Genomic DNA, 22,114 nt, shown 5'->3' on the forward strand with positions numbered 1-22,114 from the left:
AAGGATCCAGAATATATATACTTTATAGGGTCGGAAAATTATATTATTGAAATTATAGCCTAGTTAATATCCAAAGAAAAATATTAAAAAAAATTGAGTCGTCTTAAGCCGATTGTACATATTCCCGGAAAATGAGTTTTTTGTTAATAACATGCGTCAGAATGTTGAAATTTGGTACAATTATTGCTCATATGCACTCCCCTCCCGAAAATCACTTAAACGCCAATAACTCATTACTAAATTAAGATACCAAATATTGATATTCCTTCAGAAAATCATTTAAACACACATTACATATTATAGATATAGATAAAAAATTTACTGAAATACTTTTATGTGAAGAAATTTAGCTTATTTTTTACTATTGGTCTTTAATTGGTCATATCTGCCATACTAGGTACACCCCTAAAACCGTTTGTGTAGAACGAAATTATATATATTTATTTTGAAAATACTTAAATCATTCACACACATACATACATGCAAATTATTAAATATTTCTAAAGGGCTTAGGGATCTATAAAAATAGAAAAGTAAATGGCGTTTGTAATGTTCAATAAATCTGGGAATCGTAACAGATTTAAGCTATTTAAATCTTGGGGTTTTTCTATTTAAGACATGAGAAAAGTTATTTCTACAAATATTTGATCAATTAAACAAGTATTAATATAAAAGTAGCCGGTGGAGGGTATTTAAGATTCGGCTCGGCCGAATATATCACACTACCTTTTGTTTTTTTTTTTTCATAAATTATCTGCGATTTTACTAAAAAATTGGCATTACTAGTCAGCTATATAAAATCATTTCTGGATAATATTTACAAATTGGCGTTCGTGTACTTTTGAAAATATTTTTTTATTGAGAGTCAATTAAAAATTTCTCTCTAACATAAAGTTACTGAATATTTTTTTATTGGAATGTACGCAAACACACCTATTATTTATAAAAGAATAGACAAACTAAACTTCAATGACATAATTGTATTAAAAGGGTTCAACAACGTAGTTGCAATATTAACTAGTAAATTACAGTTTAAATAAAACAATAATATATAATTGTATTATCATTAAAATGTTTTTTATATATGTGTATTTACACTATCTATACACTATCGGACAAAATAAAGGGCCCATGTGATATCCTTTCTGCGAAAAATCAGTTTAATAATTATTGTATATGTAATTTTTTTAATATTATTTCGTTTATATACAGTGCTACAAAAAACTTGTTCTACTTAAAATTTTTCTTTTTTAATATATAATTACATTAAATTAATTTTTTTGTAGGACAAAATATAGTATAAATTTTATAATTTTTTGGTTCCGATTTGGATCTGCTAACACATTTTGGTATTTTCAAAAGAAATCGATTTTTGTTCACTATTTCATTTTAGCCAAAGAGGCCAAAATAAAAATATTACATAGCAGTAACAATAATACCTGAATACTTAAAACTATGTATATTAATATATTAAATAATAACATTACTATAATTCATCCAATAGGTAAAATTTATCAAATTGATCAAATTTGCTCCTAGCCAGGCCAAAAAACTTATTTAAAAAGGTACAAGGTCCCATTCAGTAGCAAAGATATGAGCCGATTTAGGTATTGATTAGTAAAATATCAGTGATTTGAAAACATTTTTAAAAGTTTCAGTCGAAAAACATGATTTTAATGCGAAAATATTTTTAAATCAAATTTCATCGAATTTTTTGATCACTATTTGATTAGAAATGGATTTCTTTTGGGAAAGCTAGTGCAAGTGAAGGCGATTCCGAATAAAAATGGTGAAAAAATTACCAAAAAGTCTTAAGTATATACAAACATTTAAATCAGAACTAAAAAAGATACACTTTATTTGGCCGACATATTGAATTTATTTTAAATTTAGATGTTATACAGATGTTAAATAAATGATTTTTTGAAATTAAATTTTTCATATTCAATAATTATTTAACAGATTTTTCGCTAAAAGAATATAGTATGAGTACTTTTGCACTTTATTTTCTCCGATAGTGTATAACATTATATTATTTTTCATTGTATGTTTAATATATTTTCAAAAAATGAGTTATTATTGTAGCTAAGCAACATAAAACTATTGACCTGGAAGTTGCGAAAAATCTGCCAGAACATACGTTTTGTCATCCATTATGCAGCAAGAATATTTTTTTATAAAACTTGACTTCAATTTCCGTGCTCTGTTTTTAATGAGCAAGTCTGAAGTTAGTATGATGTTACGTATTCTGAGTGGACACGCAGGACTACGAGCACATCTATGCAAAATTGGACGTGCGGATTCAGACGAATGTAGAGCATGTGGAGAGGACAGTGAAACTCTGGAGCACTTTCTTTGCCATTGTCAGGCATTCGTCGAAGTTAGATCCAAATATCTTGGAAGTGATGTTATTCCGGAAATAACATTCTTAACCAACACCGATTGGAAGATTCTTAGGAATTACGTCCAGGAAACTGAGTTTCTGAACATGGAAAAATAATACATTCAGTGAAAAAAATTTTAGCAGTTAAGCACTTTTTTCGGGGACTAAGGTCAAATTAGACAAGATGTTTGCCATACTATCTATATGAGGCATTTCACGTCAAGTGAACCAACTTTTGAAATCGATGTCTTCTTCCCGATCTATTGGATAGTAATTCAGACACAATTTTTCAGCAAGATCGCTCGTGAACTTTCTAAGTTAGGACGGTCAAAATTTGACATTTTGGCCATGCATGTGTTTTTTCTCATCCATGTAACTTATTACCTATTGTTCTTAGCAAAATTTGTCCCAAATAGTTTAGATAGCAATTTATGCAATCTTTCAAAATATATGAAAAAAATTAATAATATATTTTTGATTTTTTTTAAATCAAAAACATTTTTGACTTTTTTCAAAATGGGCCCTTCTTATTTTTTTAAGAAAGTTTAAGTATTTTCCTAAGCGACCTATATGGTCGCTTAGTGGGATATTAATCAAAAAAAATATTTTGTAACTCAAGATTTAAAATTTTTGAAATTTTTTGCAAAATCAAAAACTTTTTTGACTTTTTTAAAAAATGGACCCACTTTTTAATTTTAATTTAATTTAATTTTTTGCACAGAAGAAAGCTTATGTGTTTTCCTTTAACACCCTTTATGTCGCTTAGTGGGATGCGAGTGGGATATCTATAAAAAATGTTTTGTAACTCAAGATATACAATTTTCTGAAGTACCAGTTTAGTTATTATTTTATGACATTTGACTTTAAGAAGTGGGTGGAGAGGTAGAAGTTGACAGGTAGGTTATTTATATGGTGGTTTATTATACCCTTCACTTTCGTGAGAAGGGTATATATAAGTTTGTCATTCCGTTTGTAATTTCTATAATATAATTTTCCGACCCTATAAAGTATATATATTCTTGATCCTTATAGATAGCGGAGTCGATTAAGCCATGTCCGTCTGTCTGTCTGTCTGTCTGTTGAAATCAGTTTTTAGAGGACCCCAGATATCGGCGATGTCTGAATCTTCAATAATTCTATTAGACATGCTTTCGAGAAGATCGCTATTTAAAATCAGCAAAATCGGTCGGTAAATAACGGAGATATGAGCAAAAATCCGAGACAACCTCTGAAAATTTCATCAAAAAATTGTTAAAAAAAGCAACTAAAACACTAAAAACACTGTACATAGAAAAAGATGTACACGTGTGTGTGTAGATGTATTTGGTTTTATTCAGCTGTGTATTTTTTTGTATGTTTGGAATTCAAACATACAAAGTATACACAGCAAAAAAATATGATTTGCATTTTTTGTTAAAATAAAATAATTTTCCCTTTTGTTTTGCAAATATATTTTTTGATGAATAGAAAAAAGTATTTAAAACGTTTTCAATTATATGAGAGTAGATTGTGAGTTATTGTACAATAATTTTTATGCGAATAATGTAAGTTTGAAATTTAAAACTAACACAAAACAAGTGCTTTTTAAAACAATTTTTTTTACGATAAACAAAAACAAAATCTACGTCTCGTCAATGTTTACCAGCAATGAATCAGAGGTCGAAGTCGACCGGCTTCGAGTCGGAGCTTAGCCGCCGCCGAACTATATTTAGTTGCTTGAGCCGCCGTCGAGACATTCGGCTTAAATCGACTCAAATTTTTTTAATGTTTTTATTAACTAGACTGTAAGATCAATTATGTTTAAAATACACTATGGTGAAGGGTATATAAGATTCGGCACAGCCGAATATAGCACTCTTACTTGTTTTTTATATATTATTTGTAACATTTGGTTAAACTAGGTACTTTAGTATGTAAGCCCTTCTTGACCCTAATAAAAGATTTTAGACTCATTCGTTAAAAAGTACTACCTGTATGATCTTAAAAAACTATTTACTGTCATTCTGAAGACATACGTAAATATTTAGAAACAGCGTTAAAGTTAAGGCGTGTGTTATTTACATAAACACTTACAAAATTCAAAATGTCTACGACTTCTAAAAAGGCTAAGGTTGAAAATGAAATTTATTCGTCTTTTTGATTTAATCCCTTAACAAAATGAAGCACAGATCATCAAATATGCGAAATATTTCCGACGACTTATTAAAAAAATTTCCTACGCTGTCAAAACGTTTGAAAATTTGTGGATCATGCAGGAAAGAGCTCGGAAAGTTGAACGAATTACCGAATTTGAATAGTAATGAGCCTGAATAGTAAAGAACTGAGTTTGAACGTCTCAACGAAAAGCAAGAATTGCTAAACAATTGGTTGCTGAGCATGGGATTCTCACATTCCCAAACAACAAGAAGGGAAAAACTTTGGAGTGCGATGATTCATCAGAAGATTTACACCATTAACGCGATTGCCTTAAATTGATTATGTGCCCTAATGCTACAACTTCTTGCCACTTAGGAGAATGTTCGAATTTCCCGGAAACCACATCCATCAAAGAAAATTTAATCAACTCTTTTGATCGAGAATTTATTGAGGAGTTAAAATTTGAATCTTGGCTTCAGACTGAAAGATGCACACTGAAAACCATAATTTTAAATGTGGATGATTTTGTGAAAGAACTGTGTAGAGGATTGCTAAATTTGAGAACCCATGACTTTTTAGTCAAAGAGCAGTGGTAATTCTTCACGGACTTGAAAACACATTTGAAGAATGGTGAATTCATTATTTCATTTGATTTCGCAGAGAACTATAAATATGTTCTTCAGGATTCCATACAAGCATTCCACTTCAATAGCGACCAAGCAACTATATTCACAGTAGTTATTTACTACATGAAAGAAGAAAATTATGACAATCATCTCCGAAAACGCAAACCTCAAAAGAAATGCAGCTAAGTATAGCCTCCAGTGCTCTCATCAAGATCGCATCTTAGATGCGACTGCTTTATTCCATTGGGCAAAGAATTATTGTAAAGAAACTAAAATAGTTTTTAGTAGCAAAGAGGATCATGAGGAAACATTGAAAACACTAAAGAGCAGATGCTGCGGTAACAATCGATGAAATCGATGAATAATAATAATAATAATAATAATAAAAAGATGATGAATTATAATTAACTATAATTAATTATCGACAAGCGGTATGAAAGCATGGTATCGAGCAGTACCATCGATTGTTACCGCAGCAGAACTCCAAAGTTTTTTCCTTCTTTTTGTTTGGGAGTGTGAGAATCCCATGCTCAGCAACCAATTGTTTAGCAATTCTTGCTTTTCGTTGAGACGTTCCAAACTCAGTCATTGTTTTTGCAGAACTCCATGTTTTTGGAGCAAGCGTGAGAAGTTGAATTCTTTCAGCTTCACTCTGTGACGTTTTGTATTTCTCTTTTATTTGTTCAAGAACTTCTACTACATCCTTATGGTATTGGTTTCGACACTCATTCGTTGAATTTGAAAGTTAGAATAACCATCATCATCAACAGTTGTGTCTTCATTCTCGAATTACTTTTGTCTTCATCTGGAATAACTTCAACGCAAGGCTCATTACTATTCAAATTCGGTAATTCGTTCATCAACTTTCCCGACTCTTTCCTGCGTGATCCACAAATTTTCAATCGTTTTTGACAGCGTAGGAAAATTTTTTAATAAGTCGTCGGAAATATTTCGCATATTTGATGATCTGTGCTTCATTTTGTTAAAGGGATTAAATCAAAAAGACGAATAAATTTCATTTTCAACATTAGCCTTTTTAGAAGTCGTAGACATTTTGAATTTGAAAGTATTTATGTAAATAACACACGCCTTAACTTTAACGCTGTTTCTAAATGTTTACGTATGTCTTCAGAATGACAGTAAATAGTTTTTTAAGCTCATTCAGGTAGTACTTTTTAACGAATGAGTCTAAAATCTTTTTTAGGGTCAAGAAGGGCTTACATACTAAAGTACCTAGTTTAACCAAATGTTACAAATAATAATAAAAATAAACCACCATATAAATAACCTACCTGTCAACTTCTACCTCTCCACCCACTTCTTAAAGTCAAATGTCATAAAATAATAACTAAACTGGTACTTCAGAAAATTGTATGTCTTGAGTTACAAAACATTTTTTATAGATATCCCACTCGCATCCCACTAAGCGACATAAAGGGTGTTAAAGGAAAACACATAAGCTTTCTTCTGTGCAAAAAATTAAATTAAAATTAAAAAGTGGGTCCATTTTTTAAAAAAGTCAACAAAGTTTTTGATTTTGCAAAAAATTTCAAAAATTTTAAATCTTGAGTTACAAAATATTTTTTTTGATTAATATAGATATAAGAAAATAATCAATTAAAGATGTTGAACCAAATCTTATGCTCAAATGAGTAGGTAGAGAGTTATGATGACAGATCATGTTTAATCTACTGCACATTTCCCTTACAGAAACTGCTCTAGAAATATCAAAAATATTGTTATTAAAATCACCAATAATGACAATATCATTGTATTTAGTCAAGACATCTGTAATACTATCCTCTATTGATGTTAAATCACCGTGAGGAAGATAAACAACACCAACAAGTATTTTACGACCAGATACAGTTATTTCAATAAACAAAAATTCGGCAGACACATGAGACCTATCACCTCTCCTATTAGTTTTGTATTTAGTTTCTCTGCAGATAATATTAAATTTTAAACTCCTAGATACATATAAGGCAACGCCACCACCAGTTATACCCGGGCGATCATTTCTACAAATTACATAACCTGGAAGACAAACGGAGTTCGATGAAATATACTCAGTTAACCAGGTTTCAGTTATTCCAACCACATCGAATAAATTGTTACTTAGAACATTTCTCAATTCATCGATTTTGTTCGATTGAAGATTAAGGTGACCAATTTTTAAATTATGGGAGTAATTACGCAATTGAGATTCAAAAAAAGAGTTATCATAGATAATAGTGCCTAAATTAGAATTCATTATTTAAGCAAAGGAATGAGGAATAGAAAAAGGAAATTTGAAAAAGAAATCGAAAAAGATAACATAAATTTCTGGCAGAAGGTAAATAAAAATTATATGAATTAACAAAGAAAATTAAAAAATTATTAAAAAAATTATATTATATACAAATTACACCAACGAAAAACTAGTCGTATTTGGCTTAATTAAGTTTTTAATGAAAAACTTCCAAAATGTTTTAAAATAAAAGCTACAATGTTAAATATTAACAATAATATTATGTTTCATTTTACAAAAATGTTGATATAAATTACAAAAATCAACTAGTTTTTTATAAGATGTAAATTGTATATAATTACCAAAACATCTAATAAATACAAAAAAAAAATAAAAAATAGTTTATCACAAATTTGTATGTATGTATGTATGTATGTATGTATGTAAATTAGATCCAGCTACCACTTGAGTCAAGTTCAGTTGTAGAAATACCATCCTCCTCTAGAATACTAACGCATTGCTCCAAAGTAAGCATTTTTACTGTTCCATCCAAGAATACAGACTCAACTTTAGGAATATCGTAATTTTTATAAGTATACTTCGTAATTTTTCCATTCTCCTTTAATTTTTTACAAGCAGCAATCAGTTCTTTAGCTGCGGGCGTTAAATGATCATTTAGAAAAACGTTAGTTGTAGCATGACCACCAATGACATCTTGTAAAATAATATTTCTATTTCTCCGATGATTAATCATTATCTTATCTCGAATTTGCACTGAATTAAATTTGACTAGTACTGATTTTCCTCCCTCAAAATATGTACAATGTTGAATATCGGAATAGTATAGTTGAACATTACATAATGATGCTATTTTAACTATAGGTTTCCGCAAATTTTTTAATGTTCTTGGCAAACCTTTTATGACTATGTCTGCTCTATTTAAACGTCTTTGAGAAATATTATTTTCTGTTTCCAACCGCTTTATTGTTTCGGTGGCTACATTATCAATAATCTTAATCATATTATAGCAATTTTTTATTTCAGATTGTAAATTGTCTCCTCCTAAGAATTTGTCATCTGAGTATTTTTTAGCAAGTACATCAAATCTTGCTTCTATAGCCTTTAACCCAGCCTCTAATTGATTCTCAAGTAAACGTTTATTTTCAAGAAATTTTTTCTCCAGATCTTTTTCTAGGGAACTTGTAAGGGCTGCAAAACCATTCCTCAATTCTTCTTGAACATTGCAGTACTTTGGCATACGCGCACAGGCATCACATATATATTTTAGAACTTTATTATGAAGACAAAGTTCAGTAGAAAATTTAGCACAACCCAAATGAAAATAATTATTGCAATAAGCACAACCAACACTTTTTTGAATTTTTGTAACGTTTTTATTGCATAGAGGACATTTGCAGCTTTCTTTTTGTGGTGACATCATAAAATTGAAGTAATTGAAAATTTCCAGCTCTGGTGTAAAAAAAAAACAAAAATAAACAAACTGTCTCAGATTTTGGAGCCCCAATATATAAACAATAATAAACAATCAGGAACGGGTTTGTTTGAGAGATTATATTGTTTGGAGACCAATTTGTAGAGTTGAAACCGGTAAATTTAATTGTTTGTTTATAAATAATTTGACGATATTCACAGTATGTTTATGTGAGACGGTGGAACAACACGGCAAGTTTAATTATTTTTGCAAAATTACTTATTTGTTATTGAAAAACAAAAACTTGAGTTTAAGCCAGTTAATAAAAGTTTATTATTGTTTTTTATGTTATATTATAAATAAAAACCACTTGTAAATATAATTTTTATAATTTTTCAATTTATTTTATACAAGAAAAAATTTTCCGCGTTATTTCATGGCGGAGTTGCCAGATCAATCTTCCAGATTTTTGCTTTCTTCTGAGCAAAAAAAAAAAATTAAAAAATGGGTCCATTTTTTTAAAAAAAAAGTCAACAAAGTTTTTGGTTTTGCAAAAAAAAATCAAAAATTTTAAATCTTGAGTTACAAAATATTTTTTTGATAGATATCCCACTCGCATCCCACTAAGCGACCAAAAAGGTTTAAAGAAAAGACCTAAGCTTTCTTTTGAGAAAAAAAATAATAAAAGAAAATTCCATTTTGGAAAAAAAAGTCAAAAAGGTTTTTGATTTTTCAAAAAAAAGTAAAAAATTGTATAAATAGCTATCTAAACTATTTGGGACACATATTGCTAAGAACAATAGGTAATAAGTTACATGGATGAGAAAAAACACCTGCATGGCCAAAATGTCAAATTTTGACCGCCTCTAACTTAGAAAGTTCACGAGCGATCTTGTTGAAAAATTGTGTCTGAATTACTATCCAATAGAACTAACTATGGTGCAAATTTCAAAGGAAGACATAGATTTCAAAAGTTGGTTCACTTGACGTGAAATGCCCCAATAATATATTTTTTCCAAGGTGATAAAATATAAAATATAGTTCAAGTGACCCAAATTAAAAATCTATGTCGTCCGGTTGAGATAAAATTTTTTATTAGTACCATGGGATAGTAGGCCAGACATAAATTTTTAGCTCTGTCGGTCAAAAACTGCAGGACTTAGAGGTTGTCAAAGTTGGACATTTTGGTCATACAGGATTTTATTCAAATGAGCGCAACTTTTCATCTATTGGTCTTAGCAAAAATTTTCCAAATTATATTTTGGTATTTTTTTTTTTTAAATTAAAAAAAATAAATATATTTTTATAATATTTTAATATTAAAATGGGTCTTGTTAAAAAGAAAGCTTGTACAATATCCTTGAAGGGCATTATAGTCCTAAATGGGATGCGAGTGAAATATCTAACCAAAAAGTTATTTTTCAACTCAAGAATATTTTCTTTTAAATTTTTGGCACTTAATTTTTCATTTTTTTTTTTAAAATGGACGTTTTTGTTCAACTTTTTTACTCAAAAAAAAAAGCTTAGACCATTTCCTTTAAGAGCTTTGCAATCACTTAGTGGGATGCAAGAGCCATATATGAAAAAATAATATTTTAACTTAAAAACTTTGCTATTGCAGTTAAAATATTTTTTATATTCTATTGCATCCTACAAAGTAAGCACAAAACTCTTAAAGGAAATGGTCTAAGCTTACTTAAAAAAATGTTTCATTGAGTTAAAAAATATTCTTTTTATAGATATCCCACTCCAATCCCTTCAAAGAAATTGTATAAGTTTTCTTTTAAGCAAAAAAAAAAAATAATGATTATAAACATAATTTTGAATTAAATTAAAAAACAATTTTTTGAGTTGGGCGACTTGTCATGAAATTCCACATATATGTTAATTATATTAATAACAAATTTTTTTACATACATCAAAAATGCGTCATTAGATGTTTCGGATTAAAAGTATCATTCAAAACATTTAGATATTTCAAATGATGAATTTTAATTTCAAAAAATGTTACTATACGGAAAATGTTAAATTATTTTTTTTTCAGAAAATCTAAAACAATTAAATACAGTATTAAATTAGGTTACTATTTATCTTTACAGATATGAAACCTTAAACTTATCAAAATATACATCATCGTCGCCCACATTTAGTCGTGCTGGAAGTCCATTAAATAATGATATACATGAAAATGGTATTAAATACTGGCATTTAGTTAAACATCACGATAACGACTTGCAAAAAGAAGGTGAACGTGTCAATAAACTAGTATCCGAAATTTATTTAACTCGTTTGCTAGCTACAAAAGGCACTTTACAGAAATTTGTTGATGATCTCTTCGAAACAATATTCAGCACAGCACATCGTGGTTCGGCGCTGCCATTGGCAATCAAATATATGTTTGATTTTCTAGACGATCAAGCCTTATTACATGGCATTACAGACCCAGAGGTTGTACATACATGGAAGAGCAATAGCTTACCGCTTAGGTATGTATAGTAAGCAGTATACTTGCATTAAACAAATCCAGGCTATTTGCATACAGTAAATCAACTAAGTTTTTGCCTACCTTTTTTTGGAGAATTTTACATTTTTTCATAAATAAAACTCGAAAAAATCAGTTAGAAAGTAAATTTATGATTTCAATTGAAAATATAAATTGTGTAAAATGGGAAAACAAAGGAAAACAAATACTTAAATACAAATTTTGTAGCATTTTATTATTTTTCATCAAACTTTGCAGCCAATAAAATATTTAGCATATTTAGAATTCCATTGAATTTTGTTGGGGTTTTAAATTATTTTTTGGAATTTATTATTATTATTTTCATTGTTAATGTTATTTTTTTTTCAATTGGAATTTGCAAAAGCCATGACTTTATTGTGTGAAACTGTGAAGTTATTTGCGCTAATAATGTTTGAATGAAAATAATAAGCAAATCCAATATAAAATTGCTCTAAAACAAGTGTTAATCAATAAAAGGAATGAATTTTGTTTTGAATTCTTTTAATGATATGAAGTTTTTGAATATATATTTCTTTTTATATATTTTTTTTATTTAACAATATTCAATAACCTTGCCTACAGGCTTAAGCGGTTACAAATTTCTACTTTATAATAATTCTTCCAACACAAAAAAAAGATACATTACTTAAAATATAATAAACTATATAAAATAACGATAGAACAATCAATTGTACTGCATTGATAATAAATGATAATAAATAAAAAAAAATAAAAGAAACAAAACAGGTTAAAATAAAGAAAAGAATATGTAGAAGTCATAAACAATCCCAAAAATACGAAAGTTTTTAACCGCACTAATAAATGTCGACTCATGAAAAAGAATGCAATTACATAATAAAAATTTCAAGACTAAATTTAATAGAACCAAATGAAAAGACAATTCTATAAGAGCAAAAATATAATAGCAGAAAAAACCCTCACACAACAAAACTCCATGCACACAATATCAGTCACAATTCATGTTCCACCAAAACAGTCACAAAGTAAATTTAACCACATCAGCAATATTGACTGAACAATCACAACATCCTTAAACCACACAACATTACCTTATTTCAAAGCTGACAAAAGTAACAAACATCTCACAAAAATTTACTATCATAAATCGGTCAATACTAGATAAAAAACTATGCATATTAATTGCAATTAAAACAAGTAGGAAAGTGTAGTCGGGCATGGCCGGTTGTATGGGGACTAGGTGAAATAAAGGACCGATTTCAATAATTTTCAATAGGCTTCGTCCCTGTGCTAAAAACATGCTTGGTCCAAATTTCGTCGAATTATCTTGCGCACAAGGTTTACATGGACAGCCAGACGGACAGACATGTCGACTCAAAAAATGATTCTGAATCGATCGGTATACTTTAAGGTGGGACCAATATTTTTGTGTGTTACAAACATCTGCAGAAACGTATAATACCCTCCCCAAATTAGTGGTCTAGGGTATAATGAAATTACCCCAACAACAATAAATAGGCAACCAATAATACCAAAGCAACAGTCTGAGATACTTCCATTAAAACATACTTTAAAAAGAAACAAATAACAGTAACAGTAGGCTAGTTTATTGAAATAAAGAATTTGAAATTAAATTAATTTAGTGAACAAAATGAGAAACTAATACAACACAAATCAGGTCTCACATAAAGGATACAATGAATCACAAGAAAATACCAATTAAAGAAACTCTGCATGTTGAAGAAGCTAATCAGTTAAAAAAGAAAAAGGAAATACGAAGTTTCAACTTCTAATAATATCTCAAAAATATATTAAAAAATCCTGAATAAAAAAATAATGAAGCAGACAACACCAAAAATGTTCAGAGTATTAATCCTAACAACACAAATAATCCTCATCCAAGCAATCACAAGTAAAAAGCTAATGACACCTCATTTACGTATACCCAGCAAATTTTTTAATCAGTCAACAGATATCTAATGATGCACCCACACATAAAATAACAAGTAAATGATATTTGAAAATAATGCATTCAGCCAAATCCATTAAAATTTAAATGCATGTTAATATCAATAAAACATACAAGATTTCAATAATGATAAATCATTCACATAATAAAAAACACGCAACAGAATACAATCTCTAATTTCAATAATAAACAGACTACAGCTCATCCATCAGATATATGTTATAGTATTACAAGACTACTACCCACTCACTTTAAACAATCCTCAAAAATCCAGTCAGAAGACATCAACTTTACAATTCTTAAAAAATATACCTATTATGCAGAATAAATATATATTACATCAACCATCCACTTAGAAAATGATTATCAACCATTATTTAACAGAAACAAAAAATTTCCTAAAAATTACAAATGTAATGATACGGGTAATCAGTTATTTCATTACAAAAACAAAACCAAAAAGAGAAGAATTAACTTAATATAGCTTAATAAAATCTATGTCACCTGAATAAAACAAAATAAAGCGTAGAAAAACTTAAATGCTCTAGCAAAATCCCACACAACAAACCAGGCTTCCAAATTCATAGAAATAACAAAATGTATAAAAAATTAACACAAAGACAATAAAATCCAAAGCTTTACAACCATACACTCCACATAACCCAAAAATACGTTATAATAAAGCAAAAAAAATAATAATAATTCAACAGAGTTACAGGTCACTCTATTACACTCAGAATAAAAGCACATACATATTACAATTATGGTATAAATTCCCCAAAAATTTTCTTTACGGAATTACATAAATACAGAAATTGATACATTAAAACAAGCCAATATAAATGGCAAATGTCAAAATTTTGTGCAGAAGGATGCGGATGGGATCGTCTAAACACAATATGTAATAAAACCTTCATACATTGAGAGGAAATTCGGATGCACAATTTTACATTCGTATGGCTGTCTTCATCGCATTAGATCAGAGATGTAAACTAAAAAAAAGTGAGACAGCTGTTTCCATCTTATTATTTATTGTTTAATACAAATCGTGTAAACACAAAAAGTATAAATCATACGATTTTTATTCTCTTTTTTGACATACGGATAGAATTTCATCTTACTTTTTCATTAGACCTTATGTACGTAAAGTATGGTCGTGTGAAGGTTGCTTAAGGAGGGTTAAGCTTTCTTTCCTTTGTGGCTAATTTTAAGGGTAAGTTTTTACCATTCATGCCTAAAGAATTTTGTAAAGGGAGAAAATGTGTGGTTTTGGTAAATTTTGTGAAAGTTGTTTTGAATTGTAGATTTAAATTTCGTCATATTAATTTCAGGGGTAAAAACCCTAGTCAATATTAACTTGTATACATTGATCTATATATTTAACATAAATTATTTAAAATCCCGGGTAACGCCGGGTACAAAAAGCTAATAATATATAGTTTTATACCCCACTTTACATTTTCAATTTCATTTTTATACCCACCATCATATTGATTTTGTCATTCCGTTTGTAACACTTCGAAATATTGGTTAAAACAATATATATTCTGGGTCCTCATTAAATTCTAAGACGATCTAGCCATGTCTGTCCGTCTGTTGAAAGCACGATAGAGTCCGAATGGAAAGAGCTAGAGGGTTGAAATTTCACACAAATATTTCTTATAGGTAAGGTTTGTTTGGTATTGAATTTGGGCAATATCGGTCCACGTTTTTGGATAGCCCCCATACAAGTGGCCCCTCGAAAAGCACCGATAAAATTCGACATAAGTAAGTTTCTTATGATCCAAAATCACTCTGCAAAATTTTATGAGGATCGGTCTATACCCCCATATAAGGTCCCTTCAAAAAATGACTTTAACGCTCATTACTGGCTTAAAAATAATAGTATATAGATGAAATTCGACATAAGTAAGTTTCATACAAGTCAAAATCTATCTAAAAAATTTTATGAGGATCGGCCCATGAATGTCCCTACCCCCCATTAAGGTCCCCTTCAGAAAATGAGTGCAACGCTCATTAATGGCATAGCCGAATATTACACTCTTACTTGTTTTAATATATACTGTATCAAACTCAAAATTATTTATTATTTTCCAAATAAAACCAAAGAAACGAGAAATATTGATTTATTCTTATGGGTATATAGCATAATTTATCGGTTAAGAAATGTCCAATTTTACTTCCAACATTAACATAGCTTAAACTTGTTATTTTAATCTACAGGAGAAATATTAGTTTTGAATTGTATTAAGTAAATATAAGACAATAAATATAAGACAAATTATAAGTAAATATAAGACAAATTATTTAATTATGCTGAAAATAATTGTTCAGATATTTTTTCTCAAAATTTATACAATTTTGCATAGGCAAATTACTTAATTGATTCACTGTATATGTATATCTTCACTGTTGTACTCAATATTGGTGTTTTCATTTTTAAGTTTTTTTTTGTCAGAGTGCTGCACAGACAAGCATTTTGGCTGAAAACCTAGCCATCATTATTGGAAGTGATTATTGATTTATTATGTGAATTTATTGATAGTGTTAGTGTAAATTAGGCTAAATGTTAAACCCAACTGATTTTGGTTAAAATCTGTCCGCGATTTCGCCTAGCCCCCATACAAATTCCCCTTGAAATTGCACATAGAGAGATTTCATACTTATTTTATTATGGTATATAACAATTTTTGAAAATTGCAGCCTTCAGTTTTAAAAATATTGTGTTTAATTTTTTTTATAGAAAAAGGGTATATTTTTAAACATTTTGAAAAATTGCTAAAATAATTACGCAAACTCTTTATTTTGTTTCTAAAAATAGAGATTTTATATTTTATTGCGGCACATAATAATTTTAACAATTGCTACTTTCAGTTTTAAAAACTTTATCTGTATGGACAAAAACTAGGTGTGTGATTTACTTTTTTATAAAAAATAATATAAATCGTAAAAATTTACATTAAAATTTTGACATTTTTAATTTGGAAACACATCTGAAATTACAAAAATAAGATTTCCAAAAAATAAGAGGTGTGTCTATGTTATAGATAAGAAAACCTGATATCTTGTGCGAAACATGATATTTAGTAAAATTATACTGATAACAAATTATACTGTAACAAGAAAAATAATAGAATATTGCTACGAAATTCTTAAGATGTTATGAAAATTTCCTTAAAAATGTATTTAAACTAAAAACAATATACCGATTCACGAAAATTTCAAGACGAGAAAATATTTTAACTTAACGTTTATAGCACACAAACATATTAAAGTCGAACTTTATTCATTAACATTAAAGATATCTGTGCAGCTATATGTTTCCACGCTTAAAATTCCATTTGTAAAATAGTCTTTTATTATTCTAGTTATGTAGTCAGGGATATTTTCTGTGTTTACCCTTTACATCTATTGCCCCTGTCTGTGTCTACCAGTTTTACGCAATGTCCAACATACATATCGGTTTGTACGATCGAGGATTACTCTACCTTAACCTTAACTTTAGTTGCTAAAGGTTTCTTTCGCGATTCTCTTCCTTGATGCCCTGATTCCTTTTTCTCTAAATTTACAGCTGGATGCCCCTTTTCTTAAGGAAATATTGTTTTTGACGTTTTAATATTAGAGTGCATATTTTAACAAAACTTGCTTGTAATATTTAAACAAATTTTTGAAATTTTTGTGTTAAATTTAACATAATTTAATATACATATATGTATATAGTGGTCCCATAATGGGATGCGAGTGGAATATATATAAAAAAGTGTTATTTAGTTCATGAATGAGATTTTTTCAACATTTGGTATTTTCAGAATCACCAATATGTCCGTCTGTGTGTCTTTAAGTTTTGTGCGCACGCTATATATCGCAAGATAATTTGATGAAATGTGGCACAAACTCTTTTGACCTTGACCTTCTTACTTGTTTTTATATAACTTTGAATTATATATTGTGCTCTTAGTGAAAGTATTTCAATACAGAATTCAATGCAGCCCTTATGTCAGTAAGTTTTGTATGAAAAGTGCAACGCCCACCCAATAAAATCCGCCCATTTTGGCATAAGATCGCACCACACCAAGTCACATATTCATAAAAATGTATCTTTCTAAGTGCTTTTAATCAATAGTTATTACTTTTTCGTGCTAAATTTGTCATTAGTGCCACTGTGCACACCAAACTAATTCGGGAGATTTATTGGTTTCATATGTATTAAATACACTGCAGTATTTGTAGCCTCTGCTGAAAATGACATTGGAGAGACAATAGCTTATAAAATCGCCAACAGAATCAACTTTCAGGTTTTTGTCTGTAACGAAGATTTCTTACACATTCAACCCTATTCTGCATTTCGATTACGTTTACGCATTCAGTTACGCAACGATCGAAGAAAGGTAATCTAACAAAAAACTGAATAGTAAGAAAAATAAGAAGCAATTCCATTTCGTTTCAATGTTTTACGAACGTGTTTATTCTGCGTTACGATCGTACCCACGTTTTTGTAAGTTGTTGTTTATGTGGCGGAGAGTCTAATCGAAATGCAGAATACCAAAGTTGCAAACGGAAAAAATTTCGATTCGAATTGAAATGCAGAATAGGGGCCATTGTCGTTTAGCCTCATCGATTGGGAACAAGGGCAATGTCGTTTACGATCATATTTGCAACTACTACAGCTTTAAGTGGAAACCCATGAATAACATTTATTAACTTTTTACATGAAATATTATGCAACCTGCGTTTATTTATTGTAATTGATTTTACCATATCATTTTATTTTTAGATTTTGGGTAAATCTCATTAAGAATCCAAATTTTGTATTTGATATACACAAATCAAATATTGTGGATTCCTGCCTATCAGTAGTAGCACAAACATTTATGGACTCCTGTTCTACATCAGACCATAGACTGGGTAAATATTATTAAAAGATGTAATATTAATATTTTAAAAACAAATTATGGTCGAATTCCAGGTAAAGATTCACCAAGCTCAAAGCTTTTGTACGCTAAAGATATACCAGAATATCGTAAATGGGTTGATCGTTATTATCGTGATATCAGAGAAATGCCACCAATATCTGATCAAGATATGAATGCAATGTTAGCTGAAGAGTCAAGGGTAAATATTTTATTATATACATATAACTTCTTCCATTCTACGGTAGAATTTCTACCAATATCAATTTTAATTATCTTTACTTTTTTCAGCTTCACACATCGGAATTTAACACGAATTGTGCCCTCCATGAACTTTATACATATGTAGTGAAATATAACGAACAATTAACCGTTACACTGGAAGAAGACGAATTTTCTCAAAAGCAACGACTTGCCTACAAATTAGAACAAGTACACAATATTATGTCAGCGGAATAATAAGAATTTTCTTATATGAATATCAAATCAAGAACGAAGGGAGGAGGGGGGAAGATAAATACTAATATTTGTAATCATAATATAATTAAAGAAAAAACAAAAAAGGATAAGATATGGGTGTTCAAGAAAACTGAAAAAAACATAAAAATATTATGTACTACTTAGTAATTAAATACATATAGGTTGGTATGATTTTATAACATCTTTTTAACATTTTAGATAGATAGCCTTACAGAACAATTGCAAAGAAATTAATTTTAGTTAATTAGATTTAAACCAACCAAACATACCTTTTATCAGTGGGTTTATTTGCAGTTTCAAAAAAAATTTACATATATACTAAAGTAATTTACGAACAAAAAAATGTATAAACATACACAAAGATGTTGATAAATTTTCATTTATTTAAAACTATAAATCATTTGTAAAAAGTATCCATAAAAACACACAGCATTTATTTATCTTTGTCTATTTTGTCTCTTTCAATATGTGAAACTGGGGCCTTATAACATTTGACCTAAAATATCATACAAACTATATGATGACATAATGCTCCCCGTTTGTTGATTTGCATAAAATATCCCAGCAAATTATTACATATGTACATTAGGGTATTTTCTTATTATATTTTCGATTTCAAAGGAGTGCCGATCAGATTAATGAGGTATAAATTTAAAGTGCTAAAAGTATTATTTGATAGTTTTCGAGTAATTCCAAAAACCTCTCTGAATTGAATCTTAAATATTATATAATTTGTTTACAAAATCATTCCTTTAACAATATTTATTTTTTGAAGAATTGGTTAATCGCCGAAGGTGTTTAAAATTATATAAATATATCAAAATATTTCAACATATTAAAAACGAATAATCGCAGCAATATAAACTTTTGGCAACATCAACTGATTTTTTTTGTTCAATACTAATTATAAATATTTTATTTAAATGCATCAAAATAAGTTATGAAAAAGATACAATCAGAATACTAATTACACACGTATATAAAAGTATTTTATTTCATAATAAAAGTAATTGCATTTCATAATATTGTTAAATTCTCAATTACCAAATACGGCAATAGCTTGAGAACCGTTTATTACAGTGGTATTAGTAGCATTTTATCAATACATCGACATCATAAAAGAGATTTAAACTAATAATAAGACTTATTATAAATCTAAACTACAAATTTACTAACAATTTCGTTAAATATTATTCTGTTCTCTCCATTTAGTTTGAGGTACCAAAAAGCATGATATTTAAAATTTTAAGTCTCTTTTAACAAATAAAGAAATACTCTCCATTTTTAGATATTTAAGGCTGTATTCATAAAAACTTATTCTATGTTTATTAACAATTTTTATACAAAATTCACGAAAATTGTATTCATAAACGTCAAATAGCTTAAAATTAATTTAATAAACCAATGACAAATATTAGAATTTTATTGTAGGCCTTCCTTTAGCCAACAATAAGTCGATTTTTTCTGATATAAAGCTTTTTTGTTAATTTTAAGTTGATAACGAAAACTAATTATATTTTCTTTTAAAATAAAATCCAGAAAGAATTATTTTAACGTGTAAAAATTTGTAAATAAAATTCCATATACAGTATAGGCCAAAATAAATGCACCCCCTTATTAAAGATTTCTTTAAAATAGTTCTAGTTATTAAAAATAAGGCAAATTTGAAAGATATTACACTTTTTGTTTATAGTTTTGGTAGGTCGCTAAGAATGGGTAACAAAAAGTTTGTATATTATGTATTAAAGAAAAAATTTAAGAAAATATTCATATTCAGAATTTCATTGATCAAAACATTAGCACCACCATAAAAAAGATTTTTCAAATCGAATTTCTTCATTATTTTTACTAGATTTCATTTAAAAATTAAATTTTAAATATAAAAATATCCTTTTAACCTTAATTTTTAATGTTAACATTATTTTATTCAACACTTTATTGGCCGTATAGCACCAGACATCTGAATCGGAGGTGCTACTTTAATGGTTTCCTAAATAAATTAAGAAACAATAAAAAATATTCTACAAAATGTTAAACTATCTATAAAATTAATTTATGAGAAGATTTTGAACTGAAGAAGTTTTAAATTCATATACTGATAACGATAATCTACCGATCTTAGGGCCAAATTTCGAGCAAATTTCAATATTGGGCTACTTAAGCCGTCCTCAGAAGTTAAAAAGGGATTTAAATATCATGGAATCTTGATGAATTGATATAATAATGCTTAACTAGGTTAAATTAAACACAAAAAGTTCACTAAACTAAATTTGTTTGAAAATTCAGAACGTCGTACGTAGATTACTGTTTGGTAATTGATACTAATACAGAAATAGTACGATTAGTTGTAAAAAATATAACATAAAATTCTAATAAAAGGAAACAAAATTTATATTTTTTTATTTTATTATCTTCTTTTGCAGAAATATGCATTTATTTTGTGAAAAAATAAAGATTTTATGTAAAATTTTTATACCATTATTCTAATAGGTCAAATTACTCCAACTGCAATATCCCTGCGGAGGTCTGAATTTTGAAAATGTTGATATTTGTTGAACTTTTAATATTAAATTTAACTTATTTGAGTATTATTCTATCTTTTCATCAACATTGCTTTTCTTTTCAATTCATTTTAAACTTCCGAGAAGGATTTTTTACTGCCAAATATTGAAATATTGATCAAAATTTGGCCTAAAAATCGATAGATTATCATTATCAGTAGGTAAATATAAAACTTATTCATCTCAAAAATTAATTTTGGAGATATTTTAACAGTTTAACGATAACATAAAAGAATAAAGTAAAAAGTATATTTTTATATTCAAAATGTAATTTATAATTAAAAAAATTTAAAGAAGGAATTGAAAAATCCGATTTAATAAATCATTTTTATGAGGGTGCTTATATTTTGACCATTGAAATTTTGAAGAATATGAATATTATGTTAAATAATAATTAAATAATTATATTTTATAAATAACATACAAATTTTGTGTTACAGTTTTTAAAAGACCAACCAAAACTATAAACGAAAAGTGTAAATCTTTAAAATTTGCCTTCTTTTTAATAACTAGAAAACTTCAATAAGGGGGTGCTTTAGTATTGACCGATACTGTATAATTCAAACGATTATATTTTGGAAAAAAAATCAAATCTAGGCATTATTGGATTAATAGATGAATATTTAACAATATACGAATTGGCCAGCAACAGTTTTAGACAATTTGGAAATGCCAGTCTGTCAACCAAATAATGGCTAAAATAATTTGATTTACCATTTTCATAGTTTATTGATTAAATATAATGCCATAAAATGCCATAAAATATAAATTTTGTAAATGTAAAATATATTCGCCGACATTAAAATTGGTCAAATATCACAGAAATGTAAATAAAATTGGAAAATGTGCAATTGTGATGTTTATTTTGTCGAAAAATATTCGTTATTCGGAAACTTTAAATAATA

General features: G+C 28.3%; 1 protein-coding gene across 1 annotated transcript in view; it reads left to right on the top strand.

Moving 5' to 3' along the window:
- The window catches only part of LOC111683294 (plexin-A2), a 93,431-nt gene extending 71,644 nt beyond the window's left edge, over positions 1–21,787 (top strand). Inside the window, exons 6-9 of the mRNA XM_046945449.1 lie at positions 10,907–11,293; positions 18,033–18,163; positions 18,225–18,370; positions 18,460–21,787. Of these exons, the coding sequence (XP_046801405.1) occupies positions 10,907–11,293; positions 18,033–18,163; positions 18,225–18,370; positions 18,460–18,627 (832 nt within the window). The 3' untranslated portion in view covers positions 18,628–21,787. The remainder of the gene's footprint in view (positions 1–10,906; positions 11,294–18,032; positions 18,164–18,224; positions 18,371–18,459) is intronic.
- Positions 21,788–22,114: the final 327 nt, after the last annotated feature.

Source organism: Lucilia cuprina, chromosome X (assembly GCF_022045245.1).
Source record: "Lucilia cuprina isolate Lc7/37 chromosome X, ASM2204524v1, whole genome shotgun sequence".
NCBI lineage: Eukaryota > Metazoa > Arthropoda > Insecta > Diptera > Calliphoridae > Lucilia > Lucilia cuprina.